Here is a 15,845-nt window from a genome sequence, read left to right on the forward strand (position 1 = left end):
GGCATTGGAGACATCCGAAGAGCATCATGGTAGGCGACGAGCCAACGGAAGGGACTCCGGCTCAGACGCGGCGGTGCCACGCGCTCTGTATCGTGCGCCTTGTCTTCCTCCCCCGGAAGCGATGAAGGTGCGCACAAACCACCGGTTAGTGATGGTTGCTGGTTTCGTTTCTTTCATGGATTTTCTGGCAGAGAGAAGAGGGGCACAGGGTCAAAGCATACAAAAGCACTCGCACCTCTGTGTACAGTGAGGTCCATGTAGGGAAACGTGCAACCCACCGGCTAAACAGCTGCAGCTGCGAGAAACACCGTGCTCTTAGCGGACAAGATATCCGTGCACCAAGAGAAAAATGGAACGATGGGTATGAAGTTTGCTCGCCAACAGTGTAGGTGCGGGTCACATGAGTGACGCATTCCGTCATACGGAAATGGCTTAGAGGCCGGTGTGCTGCACCCCTTCTCTGAGGCCCAGCTGCCGAAATGGCCGATAACCGTGTGGCGAGCACGTTGCGGATTCCTGCACTCCTTCTCGCCGGCCCCGCGCGAGCCACCCTAATTCTGGCTATCATTTATGGTGGTGACGGCGGGGCTACCCGACACTTTGGCGTAGCGTCGACGCCACTCGATGACCTGCTGCGCTTGCTCATGAAGACCTGCTTTGAGGAAGGCCCCTGAAAGCTGCAGCGCCGTCGCCGCATCGGGTACCCAGTTGCGATCGCGAATCTGATGCAGCGTCTCCACCGTCTTATCAAAGCGCCCGGCTCGGGCATAGCCGCGCGCAATGGCGTTGAGGGCGCTGTACGTCAGTGCGTCGGCGTCGCCTCCGTCGTGAAGGAGTCGTACGACGTCCTCGACCTTCTCCATGTGGCCCATGCGACAGTAGTAGGGGATGAGGCCGCAGTAGTCGGCGGAGCTGAGCGCCTTGTCCTCGCCGTTCAGCGTCCGCAGCAGCTCCACAGACTTTTCGATCCCAGCTGTCGAGTTACAGCGGCAGAAGGCGTCCATCGCTGACCAAACCACTCGCTTCGTCAGTAACGGTCGGTTCTCCTCTTTGATGACTTCATCGAAAAGACGCTGCACATCCTTCTCGAGACGGGAGCGACCGTAAGCGGCGATCATGATGCAGTACGTGATGTCGTCAATCGGGATGCCGGCGGCACAGCGCTTCTGGCGCAGCTCCTCCATCTGCTCATATCCTTTCGAACGCCCGTGGCCGTCCATGAGAATGTTGTAGGTAACGTTGTTCTCCGTGTAGCCCTTCTCCAGGAATTCCTCGTGCACCTTCTCCATCTTCACCACATCCCCGGTCTTCGCGTAGGCGTTCATGACCTGGTGAAACGTCACGGACGTTGGCGCGGTGTCTGGCGTTGACTTCATGTCGTCGAAGAGGGATTCCATCTCCGACATGCGACCGGACTTGCCGAGCATGTCGAGGACCGTGGTGGCAGTGACTGGATTTGGGGGCACTTGCTTCATCATGTTGTCAAGTACGCCCTGCATCTTGGACACGTTGTTCTGGCGGCTGTAGAGAGACAGGAACTGGTTGTACACCTCTGTGTCTGGGAAGAGGCGGGAGGCCAGGAGGTCCTCCCAGGCGTTCTCGACCCCCTCCTGGTTGCCCATGCGACTTAGAGAGGAGGCGAGCACGGAGTAAAACGTGGCGGAGATTCCGCCGTCGTGGGACTTGAGGAGCTGAATCACCTCGTTCACCTTCTCGCGATCGCTCCAGCGAGCAAACGCGGTGATGAGGGTGCCAAACGTGACGTCGTTCATCTCGACAGATTCCGACTTCATCTTTTCCAGCGTCGCGTCAAACCGCTCACGATCCATGCCCTTTCCGTACATATGCAAGAGAACATTGTACACGTCGGTGCTCCAGGTCGGCAGCGTCTTCAAAAACTCCTCGACATCGGCGGCGCCGCCGCCCTTGTGGACGGCGAGGGTGTGCAGCATGCTTGTCTGGACGTGCGGGTGATCGCTGACGTTGCGCTGCTGGGCCTCCGCGTAGAGAGCTTTCGCCTTGTCGAGATCACCGCCGTGGATGCGGATGAGCACGGCAAACGTGATGGGCGTGAGCTGGACAGTACCCGCCTCCTCACGCCTCCGCAGCTCCGTCATAAGCGCGTCGACAGTGTCCATGTTCCCGAGGTCACCAAAGATGCCGAGGAGCGTGGTGTAGAGGTGAATATCAGGCCGAACATGCCGCTCCTGCATCTCCTTGTAGTACTCCTCCACCTGCCGCGGATAGTACTTGCCCAGAGCGCGAAAGACCCACGTGTAAGTGACGGCATCCGCACTGACCCCGTTGCTCTCCATCTCGCGCTTCATGGCGAGCACGTCCTTTACGTTGCCCATGAGCGCAAACCACTTGAGCAGCTCATTGTAGATGCGCACGTCGTTCGTGAGAGAACCGAACTGCATCCGCTGCCATGCGTCCTTAATCGCTTCAGGGCGACCAGCGGCCCCGTAGCCGCGGATGACGGCCCGGATGTGGGCAGCGCTGATGTCCATGTCAGGATCGCCTTGCTTGAGGCGGGACTCAATGGACGACAGCAGCGTGTCCACCTTGGCAAGCATGAGCTCCTCGCTACCGCGGTCGCCAAAGTGCAGCAGCCGGGCGTACGCGGTGATGACGATAGAGTCACACGTTGCGTCCGGCACGTACCCGAGCTCCCTCAGCTCCTCCTCGATGGCCGCGATCTCCTCCACACTCGTCACGTGTCGCATCTTGTGCCGCAGAACCGTAGCGCACAGTTCAGCGGAGAGCGGCATCTTCTGCTCCAAAGCCACCTGCAGCGTCCGCGTGAAGCCTTCGTCATTGTCCAGCTTGAAAAAGGCGCGAAACAGCGCCGCGCACACCTCCATTCGAATGTGGGCAGTGGACATTGTCGGGACAGCGTCGAGAATCCCCTGGAGCTTATCGGCGCGCTTCAATTTCTCGTACCCGGCAATGAGCGCCACAACGTCGTCGGAGCCTAGCTCTGTCAGCGACAGGCCCTCGCAGAGCGCCTGCGCCTCAGCTTCGCTGTTCGAAAACAAGTACGCGGCGATGCAGAGCGGCCGCAGCTCCGCCACCTCCTTCATCTCCTGCGCGAGCTGAAGCATCAGGTCGGCGGTGTCATTGTGGCGATAGGACTCGAACAAACAGCGGATGGAATTCACGGTCATGACACAGCCGTACTTGCGGAAGCGTAGGAATGCGCGGAAGAGCAGGTGCGCCATATCGTGCTGCCCGTACTTGACACATTCTTCCAGAATGCCCTCCATGATCTGAGATGCATGTGCAGGGTCGATGAGCTGTTTGCGGAGGAACTCCTGCAGGATAATCATCAGGTGCGTCACTGTGTTGCGAAACTGCAGTTCTCGCTTGCGAGAGCGCCAGACCTGCTGACGCACATGCCGGAGGACGTGGCGGGGCTTTGTCTTCACCACCTGTAGCAGGTCATCCTCATCCTTTTGCGAGAAGGGGTGAAAAGCGCCGGTGCGACCGTACAGTGCAGCGCTGCAGGTGAACACCCCCGCAAGGCGCAGACGCAGGAGCTGAGGCGAGCGGCGTAGCATCACCGCGTGTTGCTAATAACGGCGAAAGGAAATTGCGAAACGGAAAAGAGAAGTTTGTATGCTACACACAAACAGGCGGAGGTAAAGGCGCACCTCTCAAAGGTGGCGACTATGTACGACTACCCCCTGTCAACTGCTTTTCTTCCGGAAAATGCAGAGTTGAAAAGGGACTCTGCCGAGAAGGTGACGCCGACGAGGAGGAACTATATCACCGATCTAGGTGCGGCATAGCACGCGCAAAGGCACAGGGACAAACAAGCGGGAGAGAGACAAAGTAGTAAAAAGAGGGGAGGGCCATAAGAAGGGTGAAAGAGCCGACAACTAGGTGGGAGGGGACCGTCTGCGTCGGCTCCATCAAATCCTGATGCCTCACGTTGACTTCCGTCGCAACTTTTGCGACAGCGCGCGCGCTTGTGCTGTTTGTAGCGGACTTATGAAATCGGAAGGCTCCCGTCCGAGAGTCTACACGGGCCTTTCTAAGAGCAGACCGACGGTGCGAAGCAACGCGAGGTGGTGCGCACGCTGCTCTTCGCGCAACTGAGTATAGGAAAGTAGCAAGTTGTCTCTCGCCCCTGCCAATGCTGTCAAGGCGACCATTACACCAGCGGGATCGCGGCACGCCGCAGCGTTTTGCAGTTGTTTCTGGATGTCTTCCTGAAGCCCCCTGTAGTCTACGACGACCTGACGCACTGCGGAGAGCGCCTTCGCGTAGGAGGAGGCTGTGTGTCGCGCGAGCACCGCTAATTTGTGGGACGGTGAGGCGCCTTCGCAGGGACAGCTCTGAGGAGCCCCAGAGGGGTGCCCCGTCGCGGTGGCAGCGGAGATGGGACTCCACTCAGTCGCCGCTAAACTGTCGCGTGCTGCTCTTGTACGTACCCATTGCTGCAGACGCTCACACTGCGCCGAGGTTTCTTCCAGGGCTGCCTGCAATACCGTGTTCATGCGTTGTGTTTGCCGCAGCGTGTCGCGCAGGCGCTGCTCTGCACACGCCATACCCGCCACCTCCTGGGATACATAAGGTGGGTTCACAGCGCTACGGTACTTCACAGCTTCAGTCTCCTCCTGCTGTAAAAGTTGAATGCGCTCCACTACAAGAAAATATTGAGCTTGCACGTGGGCCGTCATCTTCTCGAAATGTCGCCTCTGTGCGTCTTGTAGCGCAGACAAGCGCTGATACAAGTCGCCGCGGCGCTCGTCATGCGCGCAGCGCTGCAAGAGAAGATCCACAAGGTTTTGGTTCCGCGCCAATCCCGCCTCCAAGCTCACAGACGCCATGCTCGAGGTGCTCGTGCGCTCTCTACAGTCCGGAAAATGACGTCATGGGTGAAGGAGAAAATAGAGAAGCGAAAGATCCGCGACAAGGAGGGCGCAAACGGGATGACAAGGATCGAGTACGGGTGAGCGACCACTGCACTTCCCCTTCACGCTTGTCACTCAGGGAGAGCGGCAGTAGGCTCTCGCAGGCAAAAGGGTGAAGGGGAGAGAGAGTGTTCGGCCCTGCATGGACGCACCCAGTTCACGAGGCGGCATGTAAGGAGATCAGTCGCACACTTCACCGGGGAGCCCATTAGACGCAGGAACGTCCACTGAACATCTAGCACGGAATTCCATTGATTCCCTCGACAACATGTCTAGGCAGACTTCCCTCTATTAGCTTCACTGGCAGCTTTCATTCCATGTAGTGGAAGCATGCAAGCTGTTTCAACACCGTTCTCTGAGACGGGAAGCTAATTGCTTTACTGCTTCATTGCAGCCTGGATTAATTATCTCAACAAAGGAGATGCCGAGCACTTCTAAAGTGACACACCCACACATGATGAGGGTGGTGTGACGGAGACAGGGCATTGATCGGAGAAAAGGAGGGAAGGAGAAAAATAGCCGCGGCAAACATGAAGAGACGCCGTAGAGGGCAATGCGTCGGTCATGCCACGGATGTCTCCTCCTCCGCTGTGGCAAGGAGAGGGCAGCCAATCGCTTGGGAGTGGGGAGGGGAGGGAAGGGGAAGGAGAAGGGGAGTGATTTTAGCGACAGGGCCCGCTAGGCGTGAGGCGGAATGAGGGACTCGGTGTCGTCGAGGTACAGGACGCCTTGACCCACAGGAGACTGTAGGAGCATCTCAAACGGCTTTTTCGGGTAGTCGATGAGACCCTCAAACAATGCGGGCAACTGGTACGCCTTGCACTCCTCCAAGAGGTCTGCGTCGTGAAAAAACAGCTTCTCCCACGAGGTGGGAAAGTGCGCACGCAGTGTCCCCACCACCTCCGGCAGGTCCTGCTTGAGGGTGAACATGAAGCAGTTCGCGCCGGCGTCGAAGGTGTAGGCCATGGCATTGTAGCCCTTCTTGGCGTTGAACGCGCGGATCAGGCGGATCATGGCGTAGCTGTCCTCCGTGGCGTACTGGATGCAGGGCTCGGTTGTGCGGCAAATCTCCTGCAGGTCATCGGAGTCAGCCATAGTAATCTCAGCAAACCTGTTGAAGTCGCGCTGCTGAATCGCCTCCTTGACGGCCTTCATGCGCGCCGGAACAATGGACGCGATGCGCTCTTGCATCATGGGAGACGTTTTGAGCGACTGCTGCATGCCAGCCGTGCTGGAGACATCCTTCTTGTCGCCTTTGAGAACGGCGCACATCACCTGCATCTCGGGCCAGTAGTTCTCATCCACAAACTGCGTCGCGATGCAGTCCGTGCCATCAGGTTTCTCCCCCTTGTTCCAAATAACAAAGCCGCCGTAAGTGCTGCGGCACGCACTGCCGGAGCCAAGGCGCGACAGCATCGACACGTCCACGGTGGCTCGGTACGCCTTCACGAGCGCCGCGGCAAGTGCGCAGTAGCCACTGGCGGAGGAGGCCATGCCGGCTGCTGTCGGGAAGTTGTTCTCGGAGACAATGTACGCCTTGAGATTCTTCACGTCGCTTGGGCAGTTATCACGGATGCACGAGAGCACCGACTGGATGCGGGGCGTCTCCTGAATGTTGCTCTTCGCCCCATTCAGCCACAGTTCATCCTCCGCAGCGACGCTGCGGAGCTCAACCGAGGTCTTGGAGCGAAACGGCTTTGTGGAGAGTGTGATACTAAAGGAGTCATTGGTAGGCAAGATTAGCTTCTCACCTCCCTCACGCTTCCCCCAATACTTGATGAAGGCGATGTTGATGGGTGCCTCGACCGTTACGCGAATCGGCGCTGACATTCTTCGAAGGTTTCTTTTGCTTGGTGTTTTGCAGAAAAGGAAAAAAAAGTCGAAAACTGTACGATGCAGAAGGCACTGCTGAATTCGTGGGCGGGTGGCTGTGCACTACGAGGGGCGCAACGAGGAGGGGGGTCAGTGCGAGATCGAGAAATGACAGAGGTATATGAATATGTTCCTAGACGGCGTGCAATGCAGACAGACCGGATGTAAGTCAAAGTAGCGGTCATGGTAAGTGTGACAGGGGAACGTGCGTGAAGGCACCGTAGACAGAGCACCGCGCAGAGCGTTGCCGCGACGGTGGGGTCACATGCGCGGACGGAGATGTGAAAGACAAAATCAAAACGTAATGCACCGAGGAAGAGAAGGGATCAAAAGGAAACAAAATGGAGCAGCGAGCGAATACATGCGCACAAGACATGTGTGACTGTGCGTGAGTGAAGTACGCAGGCGGTCCTGTATGAAAACAAGACGAGGGATATGTCGGTGCTCTTTGCCAGGCAACCCGGCTGCCGTGCCAAAGGCGATCTTTCTTTACTGCCATACACAGCCATCACCCCACGTCTGCGGACAGGTGAACAGAATCGGTGAGTCAGTTCCGTCTTTGTCTACTTATTTTTTGTTTTCCTGCACTTCACACGTCAGCCGAGGCACGCAGTTGCAACGCCCGGGTCCATCATCACTACGCGGAAACCACCAGCGGGGGAAGTGGTGAAGAAGCCACACCTCCGCCCCCTCCAATGCTTTCAGCAACGGCGCCTACGATAGTAGGTCGCACACTATACGCTGCAGACGTGCATCCAGTTCGACCGAGAATAGGTGATGGACGGCAGCGACACTTGCAGCCGGTCTCCACCCAAGTCCTTGGACGACGCTCTTCCACTCTGCCCCTTGACTCTGGTCCCTCTTCTTGGTCATCTCTGCCGACCCGGACGCGGTAGCGGCGGCCAAGAAAAGCGCCTCGTCCGCCGCAAAGACAAACCTCACCACGAGGAAAAAGCCGGCCGGTGTCACCGCGTCCGAGCAGAGCGACAGAGGGCCAAAGCAATCCGTCAGCAGTGCGACGACCCGGCTGGGCGTGTGCGCGTCAAACGCGATCGCTCTCTCGTGGCAAAGAAAGTGTTGGGCGTGAAGGGCAGTCTTGCGCCCAGGCCCAGACGAAGGCGAGTGAGACATGATGACACCATTGGCAGCTGGCGCTGTCCAACTCATGTGAAGGAGCTGCGTCAACTGTGCGTCACAATCTGCGATCTGCGCTGCGGTGACCTCTAGATCATGAAACACCTCAACCAGTTCCTTTTGTGCTGCTTGCAGTTGCCGCCACATGGCAAGGCCGTCTAACGAGTACAGGGCGCTCTTCTCCAGTTCGGGAAGATAGTTCGCGAGTGGTGGGTCCATCTGAAGCTCGGGCGGCAGCAAATGATTAAAGGGCAACTCTGACGTCTCTCTGCAACGCTTGCGGGTGAGTGGAGGTGCACCCCCGGCCGCTGACGGAGACTCTTCACTGTTGCTTGATGGCCCCTGTGTCTCTGTCGCCGCCGGATACACGCGAGACTGTATCGTCACGACGCAGTTCTTGAGCCGTGCGCCGTTGAGGTACTGCACAGCCTGTTGCGCCGCTACTGCACTACGGAACTCCACATAGTAGCAGGGTCGTTCTGTAGCAGCGTCAAATTGCAGCTTTATCTCAACGACATCGTTTATAATCTGCAGCCATTCCTTGACATCTTCCATGGACACAGCCTTGTTGACGTCGTCGAGGAAGATGTACACAACCGCTGCATCGTTCGGCATCATTTACTTCCGTGCATGACTGCCGTGTCGCTTGAAACAAGCGGAGTGCGAGCAACAAAGCAAAGGGAGCACAGTCACCGTCAGAAGCAGCAGGATAGGGAAATAGAGAAATACAGAGTGTTTTGGTGTGTCCGCAGGTTCAAGAAGCGGGTAGAGAGGAGAGCTTCCAGTCACCAATCCGGAGCGGTGAACAACGAGGAGGGAGGGTGGGCTTAGCAACAGTATTTTTCTCTCTTCGTTTTCACTGTGCACTCCCCCGAGAGCACCAGACGCTATCCTCGTCTTCATCGTTGCCGTTGTGTGTCGCTATGGTGTCGGTTGTTTTTCCGTTTTTGTCGATACGACTGATGCTCAGGCATAAACTTAACGAAACTAGAAGCAGCACATGCTGAAAGACAAGCACGCGTTTCAAAATCTAGTGATGGCCAAATCGCTTCAACCATACGCATGTCTGGAGCACTTCGTCAAGCTCATCGTGTGAGTGAGAGAGGAGAAAAACTGACACATCAGGCGTGTTCCAGGTAGACAAGTCTTCTGCGTCCTCGGGGCTGGCATTTGCAGTGGGGACATCGCGGTGCAGACGCCACCACACTACCGTCCAGCAGAGCGGGGCAAGGGATAGGTACGCGAAGACCAAAAGAAGAGCGTTGCGCAGCTGAACGCGGCAGATGCACCGTCCCAGACCGTCTGCGCCGTCAATCCAGGCACATTGGAATTGCTGCTCAGCGTCACGGCAGCGATCACGTGAAAGGCCACGGCAGTTCCGCCCAAAAAAGTCTGACACAATCCCCGCTAGCGTTGGTGAGGGAAAGTCACCGAGAAGATGGATGATAAAAATGGAGTAGCTCACGGCATACGGGCGTAGGCCGGCTGGCACCACGGTAAGAATGGAGGCGTTCATGGGGGCTGTGATGGCGAAGAGTGCTGTCACTGCCAGCCCAAAAGTAGTCGCAAACACCAACGCATCGGCGCTGAAGAGTGCAGCCTCCCCGCAGGGGATCGCGATGAGGGCCATGAGGATGTTGAACCGCTGGCACTGGATTGCACCAGCAGGGCCAGTGCTGCCGCCCCAGTAGTCGACAGCGAGGCCACCCAGCAGCGAGCCTACCACACCACTGCACGTCGTCGCGATGCCCATGAAGAGCGCAGCGGTAGCGTTGGGGAACTGCAGAGGACCCTCGTGCAACAAGGGTATTCCCCAGGTCATAACGGCACCGGTCACAAAGCAGTACATTGAAAACCCAAGTACAAGCAGCATGTAGTTTGTGTTGCCTAAAACACAGCCAGTAGCGGTGAGAAAGGGCATCTGCGGGGCAGATTCCGTGGCTGGAGCAAGGTGGTAGCACGCCGGGATGTAGCACAGAAGCACCACAATGGGCAGCGCCGCCACCACCTCTGTCACATATATCACTCGCCACGCCGTGAAGCCCCACAGCGTCGGGTACGATGTGAGCAGACCGGCGGAGCCCATTCCCACAGCCGTTCCGATGGGGATCATGGAGTAAAAGAAACCGATCCACGACGTCCGATGCGTGGTAGGGGCAATGTTGTCAATAATTGTGACGGTGAAGGCGACAAACGCCGCCTCTGCCACGCCAACAAGGATGCGACAGACAAACAGGACCGTGTAGCTGAAGGAAACGGCACAGGCGAGGCATGTAGTGCACCACAGCGCCATTCCGAGCATAATGACCACCCTTGAGCCCCAGGCGCTACCGCGGGAGGTGAAGAGGGGGCTAGCTACCACGTAGCCGATAATGAACCCGGAGACAAGGAAGCCCCTCTTGGCATCGGACAGCGGCGTTTCATTGCCGACGAGGCTTCGGTCGGAGCAGATGGAGGAGAGCGCACCGACGGTTGCGCCACGATCGAAGTAGAGCAGAAAGTTAGTCACGGTAAACGTCCATAACACGATCCTCGGCGTCATCCAGGTTTCACCCCCTGTGTTCATGGTAGATGTGCGGGTAGAACGGTCGCGAGACGCGTCGGGCAGCAGCAGGGTCGTCTCCTGCGAGATCTCTTCCGTCCTCATACTGCCCGCCCTGTCGTCACCGCTTTTAGAGGGTAATCGTTCTCCCAAGTTGCTGGGTTTGTGGTGTGGGTCTTCTCTGCCTGCTCCAGGTTTCAGCGAGTCACCGATAACGACGCGGCTGGCAGGGCGCTGCGCTCAGCTTGTAGAGAAGGCATTCACCACGCAAGATGGGTCGGTGAACCCACAGCGTCGCCTGACGGTGTGTGATACGCAAGGCCGCTACCACAGAGCCTCGTACATGTCACCGCGTGATACGCACAAGAGAAACAAGAAAGCCGAAACCCACACACACAGACACACGAAGAGAAAGAGAGCAGGAGCAAAGCGAGCGGCAAAGGGGAGAGACCATTAAGTAGATGCGCAGGGAGAGCGGCCCCACCTCGCAGTTTGGCGAGACGTGAGGCTCGTTCGACTAAAGATGTCGCACACTGCGCAGCGTGCATGAAGAAAGAAAGGGCCTCCACGGCTGATGGGGAGAAGGGGGGGGGCGCAAGCTCAGCAGAAGAAGGCGCTGTACGCACCTCTACCCCCAGGGATCTGAAAGGGGAAGTCGCCGTGCGGAATAGGGGCATACAGCAACTCTTTTCTCTTCTGCGTTTGGATACACCTCATCCGTCATCGCAGTCCGTCTATCGGCACAAAAGTAATATGTTTCAAGACAATGGACTGGAAAGGTGACGCAGCAGCAGTACAACTAGCAGAAGAAGAGAAATCAAAGAATACCGGCAGTGCACCAGTGGTGTCCTATCCCACCATCCACAGCACCGGTGGCCTACAACCTGCTGTGCTGCTTCCCCATCCGGATGCACGGCGACGAGTGGAGGGAGCCACAATGTCATGCGAGGAAGAAAGAGCGCGTCACACACACCTCAGAGCAAAGGCATCTGCGCAGCAAGGTCGGTGATAGCCGCCTTCGACGCGTTTGCGTCGCTCAGGACACTCGTGAGCACCGCGACGACGGCGCGCCATCGCTCCACCAGCGCGCGCCTCTGCAGAATGTTCCACTGCACTGACTCATTCCACGCTTCAACGGCGAAGAACTCAACTACGGTTTCACAGAGGCCGCGGTCTCGTTCCACCGTAGAGCACTCGCCATCATTATTGTGTAAGTGAGAGAAAGCGGAGCGTAGCGAGGCATTCTTTCCAGTGAGAAGAGGGAGGGCGGCGGTGAGTGCCTCGGAGACCAGCAGACGTCCGTCAGCGTTACGAGCCATCTTGAATGCGGCGTAGATGGTTGCGAAGAGAGCGCCGAGCGCAGCAGTGGAGGTGATGTCTCCGGTGAGCTGCAGCTGGGCCGCGGCCAGCATGATGTTGAGCGCTGCATCGCATAGAAAATGGGAATCAGGAGGGGAAAGGCGTGAGGCCGCGTAGTGGCACACTGCCGCCACTTGCTCGAGATCGCCCGAGCTTATGGCAGCCATACTAGGGAGCTCGTCCAGGCGCAGCGCTTCCACGTCAATGAGGGTAGAGTCATCGTGCGCCATCATGTCACGCAGGGTCGCCTCTAAGAGCGCGAGAGAGAGCGTCACACGCTGTCGTGGGGTGGAGCTCTCGTCTGTGGTGCTCTTCTTCTCGTCGCACGAGCTGAGTAAGCTCGCGAGACAATCCCCGTGCCGCCGAAGCTCCACAGTCGAGAGAGCCGCTTGCCCAGCTGTGAAGGTGTCAAACTCAGTATCTAGCAACAGACACAGTCGATTGCGCAGAAACTCGTCCGCCGCTATCGTGGACACCTCGGCCTCGCCGGCGTCGCTACGGGCTGCTTGGAGTTCCACTCCGGCCTGGAGGAGTCGCACGGCTCGCACAGGGTCGCTGTCAAGGAGCGCCTCGGCAGCGTACCAGAGAAACCGGCTCCACCATCGCGCGTCAGGCAACGTCAGTGACACGTGCTGCAAGATGGGACAGACATGCACCTCAAGAATGCCGCCGACCTCGGCGCGGAGTCCCTCCATCTGGTCTACCAAGCATCCCATGGCAAACACCTTGGCAAACTCGATAATACACACCGGCGACTGGTGCTGGTGAAATGCAACGACGCATAACTCTGCCACCGCGCCAGCCGAGTAAAGCAGCGACGAGCGGAGCAAAAACGTGACGAGTTCGCTGCAGGCCTGCACTGCTGTCTCTCCTGCTGTGCATGCCAGTAGTGCTCTCACCCGCTCCATTCCATGCTCGTTTTTTCCAAGCAAAAACGCAATTTGCGACTGGGCCTGCAAAGAAGATGCCTCCAGTGCAGAAACGATAGTCTCGACGTTTTGGCACAATGCCAGCGTCTGTTCGAGCTCCTCCGTAGCGTCAACGCCATCGTCGTGCATTGCGAGGGCCAGCTGTGTCATCTCCAGCAAAATCGCCTGCCGCTCCTCCTCCGAGGCAACGCCGCGAAAGAGACGCTGTGCGGTTTCCAGGCAGCTCCAACGAGTCGCGGCAGACAAGCACCGCGGCTGCGCGTCCACCGCCATGGCTGACAGCCGCCAGAGGCAGCAGAACAGAAAGCGGTGAAACGCTGGTGGCGGCGTATCCCCATTCGAGAGGCGGCGCAGCAGCTCAGCAACGCTCCACTCAGAACTATGGCGAATGAGAACGCAGAGCAGCCGGAACTGGTCAACAGCGCTTGCCGAGGCAGCCACGCGCCTATGCAGCTCTGCAAACAAAGTTTCCTGCACACCGGGCGTCCTCTCCAATGCAAGGCTTGCCATGGCGCACAGATCTCCCACGGCAACAGTGGCATCGCTGCACAGAGCACGAAACAATTCCACCACCTCGTCCGTGGCGTGACGGTAGACCTCAGCCTTGAAGCGGATGACAATGGGCTCCAGGGTGCGGAGAAGCTCGTACGACGTGGACGCCGCCTCCACCGCGGCGTCATACTTGCCGCACAGAAGCAGAGAATACCCATACTGCAAGTACGTCATGCCAAGAAATGTCCGCTGCTTCATTGAGCGAGCCTTGACGGCTTTCTGCAGTCGCAGGGAGAGGAGCAGCAGAGTCTGCAGGGAGGCCTGTACGTCTGGCATGACCTGCCCTGATGCGCATGCTCGCAGCCCCACTCCCTCGACCTCCGACGCAGCGTGACCGCCTGCGTCGAGTGCACCTGCATGGCGGCGCTCCTCCTGCAGAGATTTCACACCGGCGTTGTAGATGAACTCGAGCAGCGCCTCTGTGTACGTGGTGCTTGAGCGCGTCTCGTCAGCCAGCTCGGTGGCAAGAGCACACGCGCGTTCGTGCTGCGCTGCCTCCCAGGCAGCGCGCAACTGAGCAAAGTGAACCTCCGCTGAGAATCTGCGCATGGAAGAGCCGGGGACACCTGCGCATGCCTTGGCAACACACGCCGCCCACGTGAGTAGCTTTTCAGCGGCATCGGTGAGGCGCGTACGGAGGAGCCCCTTGCTTGTCTTTAGGCACATAAGGATGCATTTTTCGGCGTCGTCGAGGTGGTGCGACAAATGCGCTTCGCGAAGCTCTCGTCCGGCGAAGACGCAGTGACTGCAGAGGAACAAGTATGTAACGAGCCAGCGAGCCTGAACCTTCAGATCCTTGCGTTCTAATGGCCACCCGCATAGGGACGTTGCGTTCCAGCTGTCCAGCGCCATCACCTGCACGCGCAGCGCCGCCTTCACGGGAAGATGGGCACCCTTCTCCGCAAACGCGGAGACGCCATCCAGGTGAATCGCCACCTCCCGCAGTGCGTCCTCGAGGTGTACTGAGACATCACCATCCAGCCAGCATGGAATCCGTTTGTGCAACCACTCTGCACAGTTAACTACACCAGACGCACCCCCATCTGTGGCTGCCGTCATCTGCCGCTTCGTCTTTCTCACTCTGCCTTTTCGAATTTGGTGATGAAAGACAACGGCAAGCTTGTGTATGCGTTCGCACGAGGGAGGGAGGGTGCGGTAAGGGGGGGGGCCATCACTGTTAACAGAGAAACCGGGGGGAGGGGGCGAGAAACAGACAGATGATAGCGAGGAAGGAGACAGCGTGGGTCAGTGAGCAAGGGGTGAGTTCGACAGGAGGCGGCTACTGAGCCGACATGGGCGCCATTGCAGAGGGAGCAGCTGCCGTTATGCGCCTTGTTGTGCATTACACAACTCGCAGGGAGCAGCGGGGGTAGGGAAGAGGCTGGCAGAGACCGAGCAGCAAGAGCTAAGGTCCCATAAAGACTCATCGTGGATCTCCACACGGACGGGTTCGTCGCGAGTGGCGGAGAGGAGGGCACGTGCAAGAGAAAAAAAAGTCTGCCATGCACCATGGTCAAGTGATCTGCGCTGAGACAGAGTGGTCTCCTTGAATCGACGTGGACAACGTAGAAGAGTGAGAGGGCGTTATGTGAAGGCTCTCCAACCATTCCATGAGTATGACGCAAAACAGGCTGAAGACACATCGACGGACACATACAACGCACGAACCAAAAAGCGCACGTCGCAACGCCGATCAGCGTCTGGCGTACATACAAATCAACGAAAGAAAGCACAATGGCGTTGGCCAGACGGTGGCCCAACCAAAACAGCACGCACACAAACCCATCCGAAACACAAGCACCAACGCAAAGCAGATGATGCCGCTTCCTTTCACTCATCAAGACAACAAGCCGCTCATCGCTTTTGTGACTCGATGATGGCACGTGCCTTCTCCACCTCTTCCTCCTGGGTCATATCACGCTCGCGCTCGCGCACCATCTGCATAATCTGCTTCGACACCCGGTGCTCCCGCACCTTGCGTTCCAGAACCGGTGTTGTGGGGCCGACGGTGTACGCATGGTACACGAAGGACAGCCAAATGTTACAAAAGAGGATAACGCAGATGAACACCATCGACATTACCATCGTCTTCCACAGCTGCATCTGTGTCTTTCGCCAGATCCACCGGGCGCGGTTTGTGCGAAACGGCTTTGTCCAAAAGCCTATTTTGTTCATAACGAGCATGCGGTAGAACATCGTTCGACGTGCTAATGTATCCTTTACCGGGCCGCCTCCCGGTCCCCACATGCCTGGACGGTCCGAGTATTTGGACGGTGTGGGAGCCAAATGGCCTCGGTTCATGCGGGGCACCGTGCAGCGACGAAACATGGTGGATGAGGTTTGTTGTTGCTTTGGGTTCGGCAATACCGACCACGGCTACGAACGCAATGAAGCGGTCCGCAAGCAAACAAAGCGAGTGAGGTGCTGGTGCAGGAAGAGCACAACTCGGAAAGCAGTCCTCCGGTAGCGAATACGTCGGTTAAGAGCTGTCGAAGGAGGCCGACTGTCAAAAGCTGTGCACTTGCGGAGAAGACACGG

The 15,845-nt window shown here is 57.9% G+C and overlaps 6 protein-coding genes across 6 annotated transcripts; all 6 read right to left on the minus strand.

Annotated features, from left to right (window-relative positions):
* Window positions 1–551: 551 nt before the first annotated feature.
* On the minus strand, window positions 552–3,560 carry LMXM_18_0010 (conserved hypothetical protein; the record flags this gene model as incomplete). The annotated part of the gene is made up of 1 exon (XM_003873966.1): window positions 552–3,560. The coding sequence occupies one exon, from the start codon at window positions 3,558–3,560 to the stop codon at window positions 552–554; it is 3,009 nt and encodes a 1,002-aa protein (XP_003874015.1).
* Window positions 3,561–5,597: 2,037 nt separating this feature from the next.
* On the minus strand, window positions 5,598–6,749 carry LMXM_18_0020 (putative diphosphomevalonate decarboxylase; the record flags this gene model as incomplete). The annotated part of the gene is made up of 1 exon (XM_003873967.1): window positions 5,598–6,749. One exon carries the CDS (start codon window positions 6,747–6,749, stop codon window positions 5,598–5,600), a length of 1,152 nt encoding a protein of 383 aa, XP_003874016.1.
* A 756-nt stretch (window positions 6,750–7,505) lies between these two features.
* Window positions 7,506–8,540, minus strand: LMXM_18_0030 (conserved hypothetical protein; the record flags this gene model as incomplete). The annotated part of the gene is made up of 1 exon (XM_003873968.1): window positions 7,506–8,540. One exon carries the CDS (start codon window positions 8,538–8,540, stop codon window positions 7,506–7,508), a length of 1,035 nt encoding a protein of 344 aa, XP_003874017.1.
* A 415-nt stretch (window positions 8,541–8,955) lies between these two features.
* LMXM_18_0040 (major facilitator superfamily protein (MFS),putative) lies at window positions 8,956–10,572 on the minus strand (the record flags this gene model as incomplete). The annotated part of the gene is made up of 1 exon (XM_003873969.1): window positions 8,956–10,572. The coding sequence occupies one exon, from the start codon at window positions 10,570–10,572 to the stop codon at window positions 8,956–8,958; it is 1,617 nt and encodes a 538-aa protein (XP_003874018.1).
* An 869-nt stretch (window positions 10,573–11,441) lies between these two features.
* On the minus strand, window positions 11,442–14,366 carry LMXM_18_0050 (conserved hypothetical protein; the record flags this gene model as incomplete). The annotated part of the gene is made up of 1 exon (XM_003873970.1): window positions 11,442–14,366. The coding sequence occupies one exon, from the start codon at window positions 14,364–14,366 to the stop codon at window positions 11,442–11,444; it is 2,925 nt and encodes a 974-aa protein (XP_003874019.1).
* Window positions 14,367–15,161: 795 nt separating this feature from the next.
* Window positions 15,162–15,635, minus strand: LMXM_18_0060 (conserved hypothetical protein; the record flags this gene model as incomplete). Its single annotated transcript, XM_003873971.1, has 1 exon — window positions 15,162–15,635. One exon carries the CDS (start codon window positions 15,633–15,635, stop codon window positions 15,162–15,164), a length of 474 nt encoding a protein of 157 aa, XP_003874020.1.
* Window positions 15,636–15,845: the final 210 nt, after the last annotated feature.

The sequence above is a fragment of the Leishmania mexicana genome, chromosome 18, assembly GCF_000234665.1.
Source record: "Leishmania mexicana MHOM/GT/2001/U1103 complete genome, chromosome 18".
Lineage (NCBI taxonomy): Eukaryota > Euglenozoa > Kinetoplastea > Trypanosomatida > Trypanosomatidae > Leishmania > Leishmania mexicana.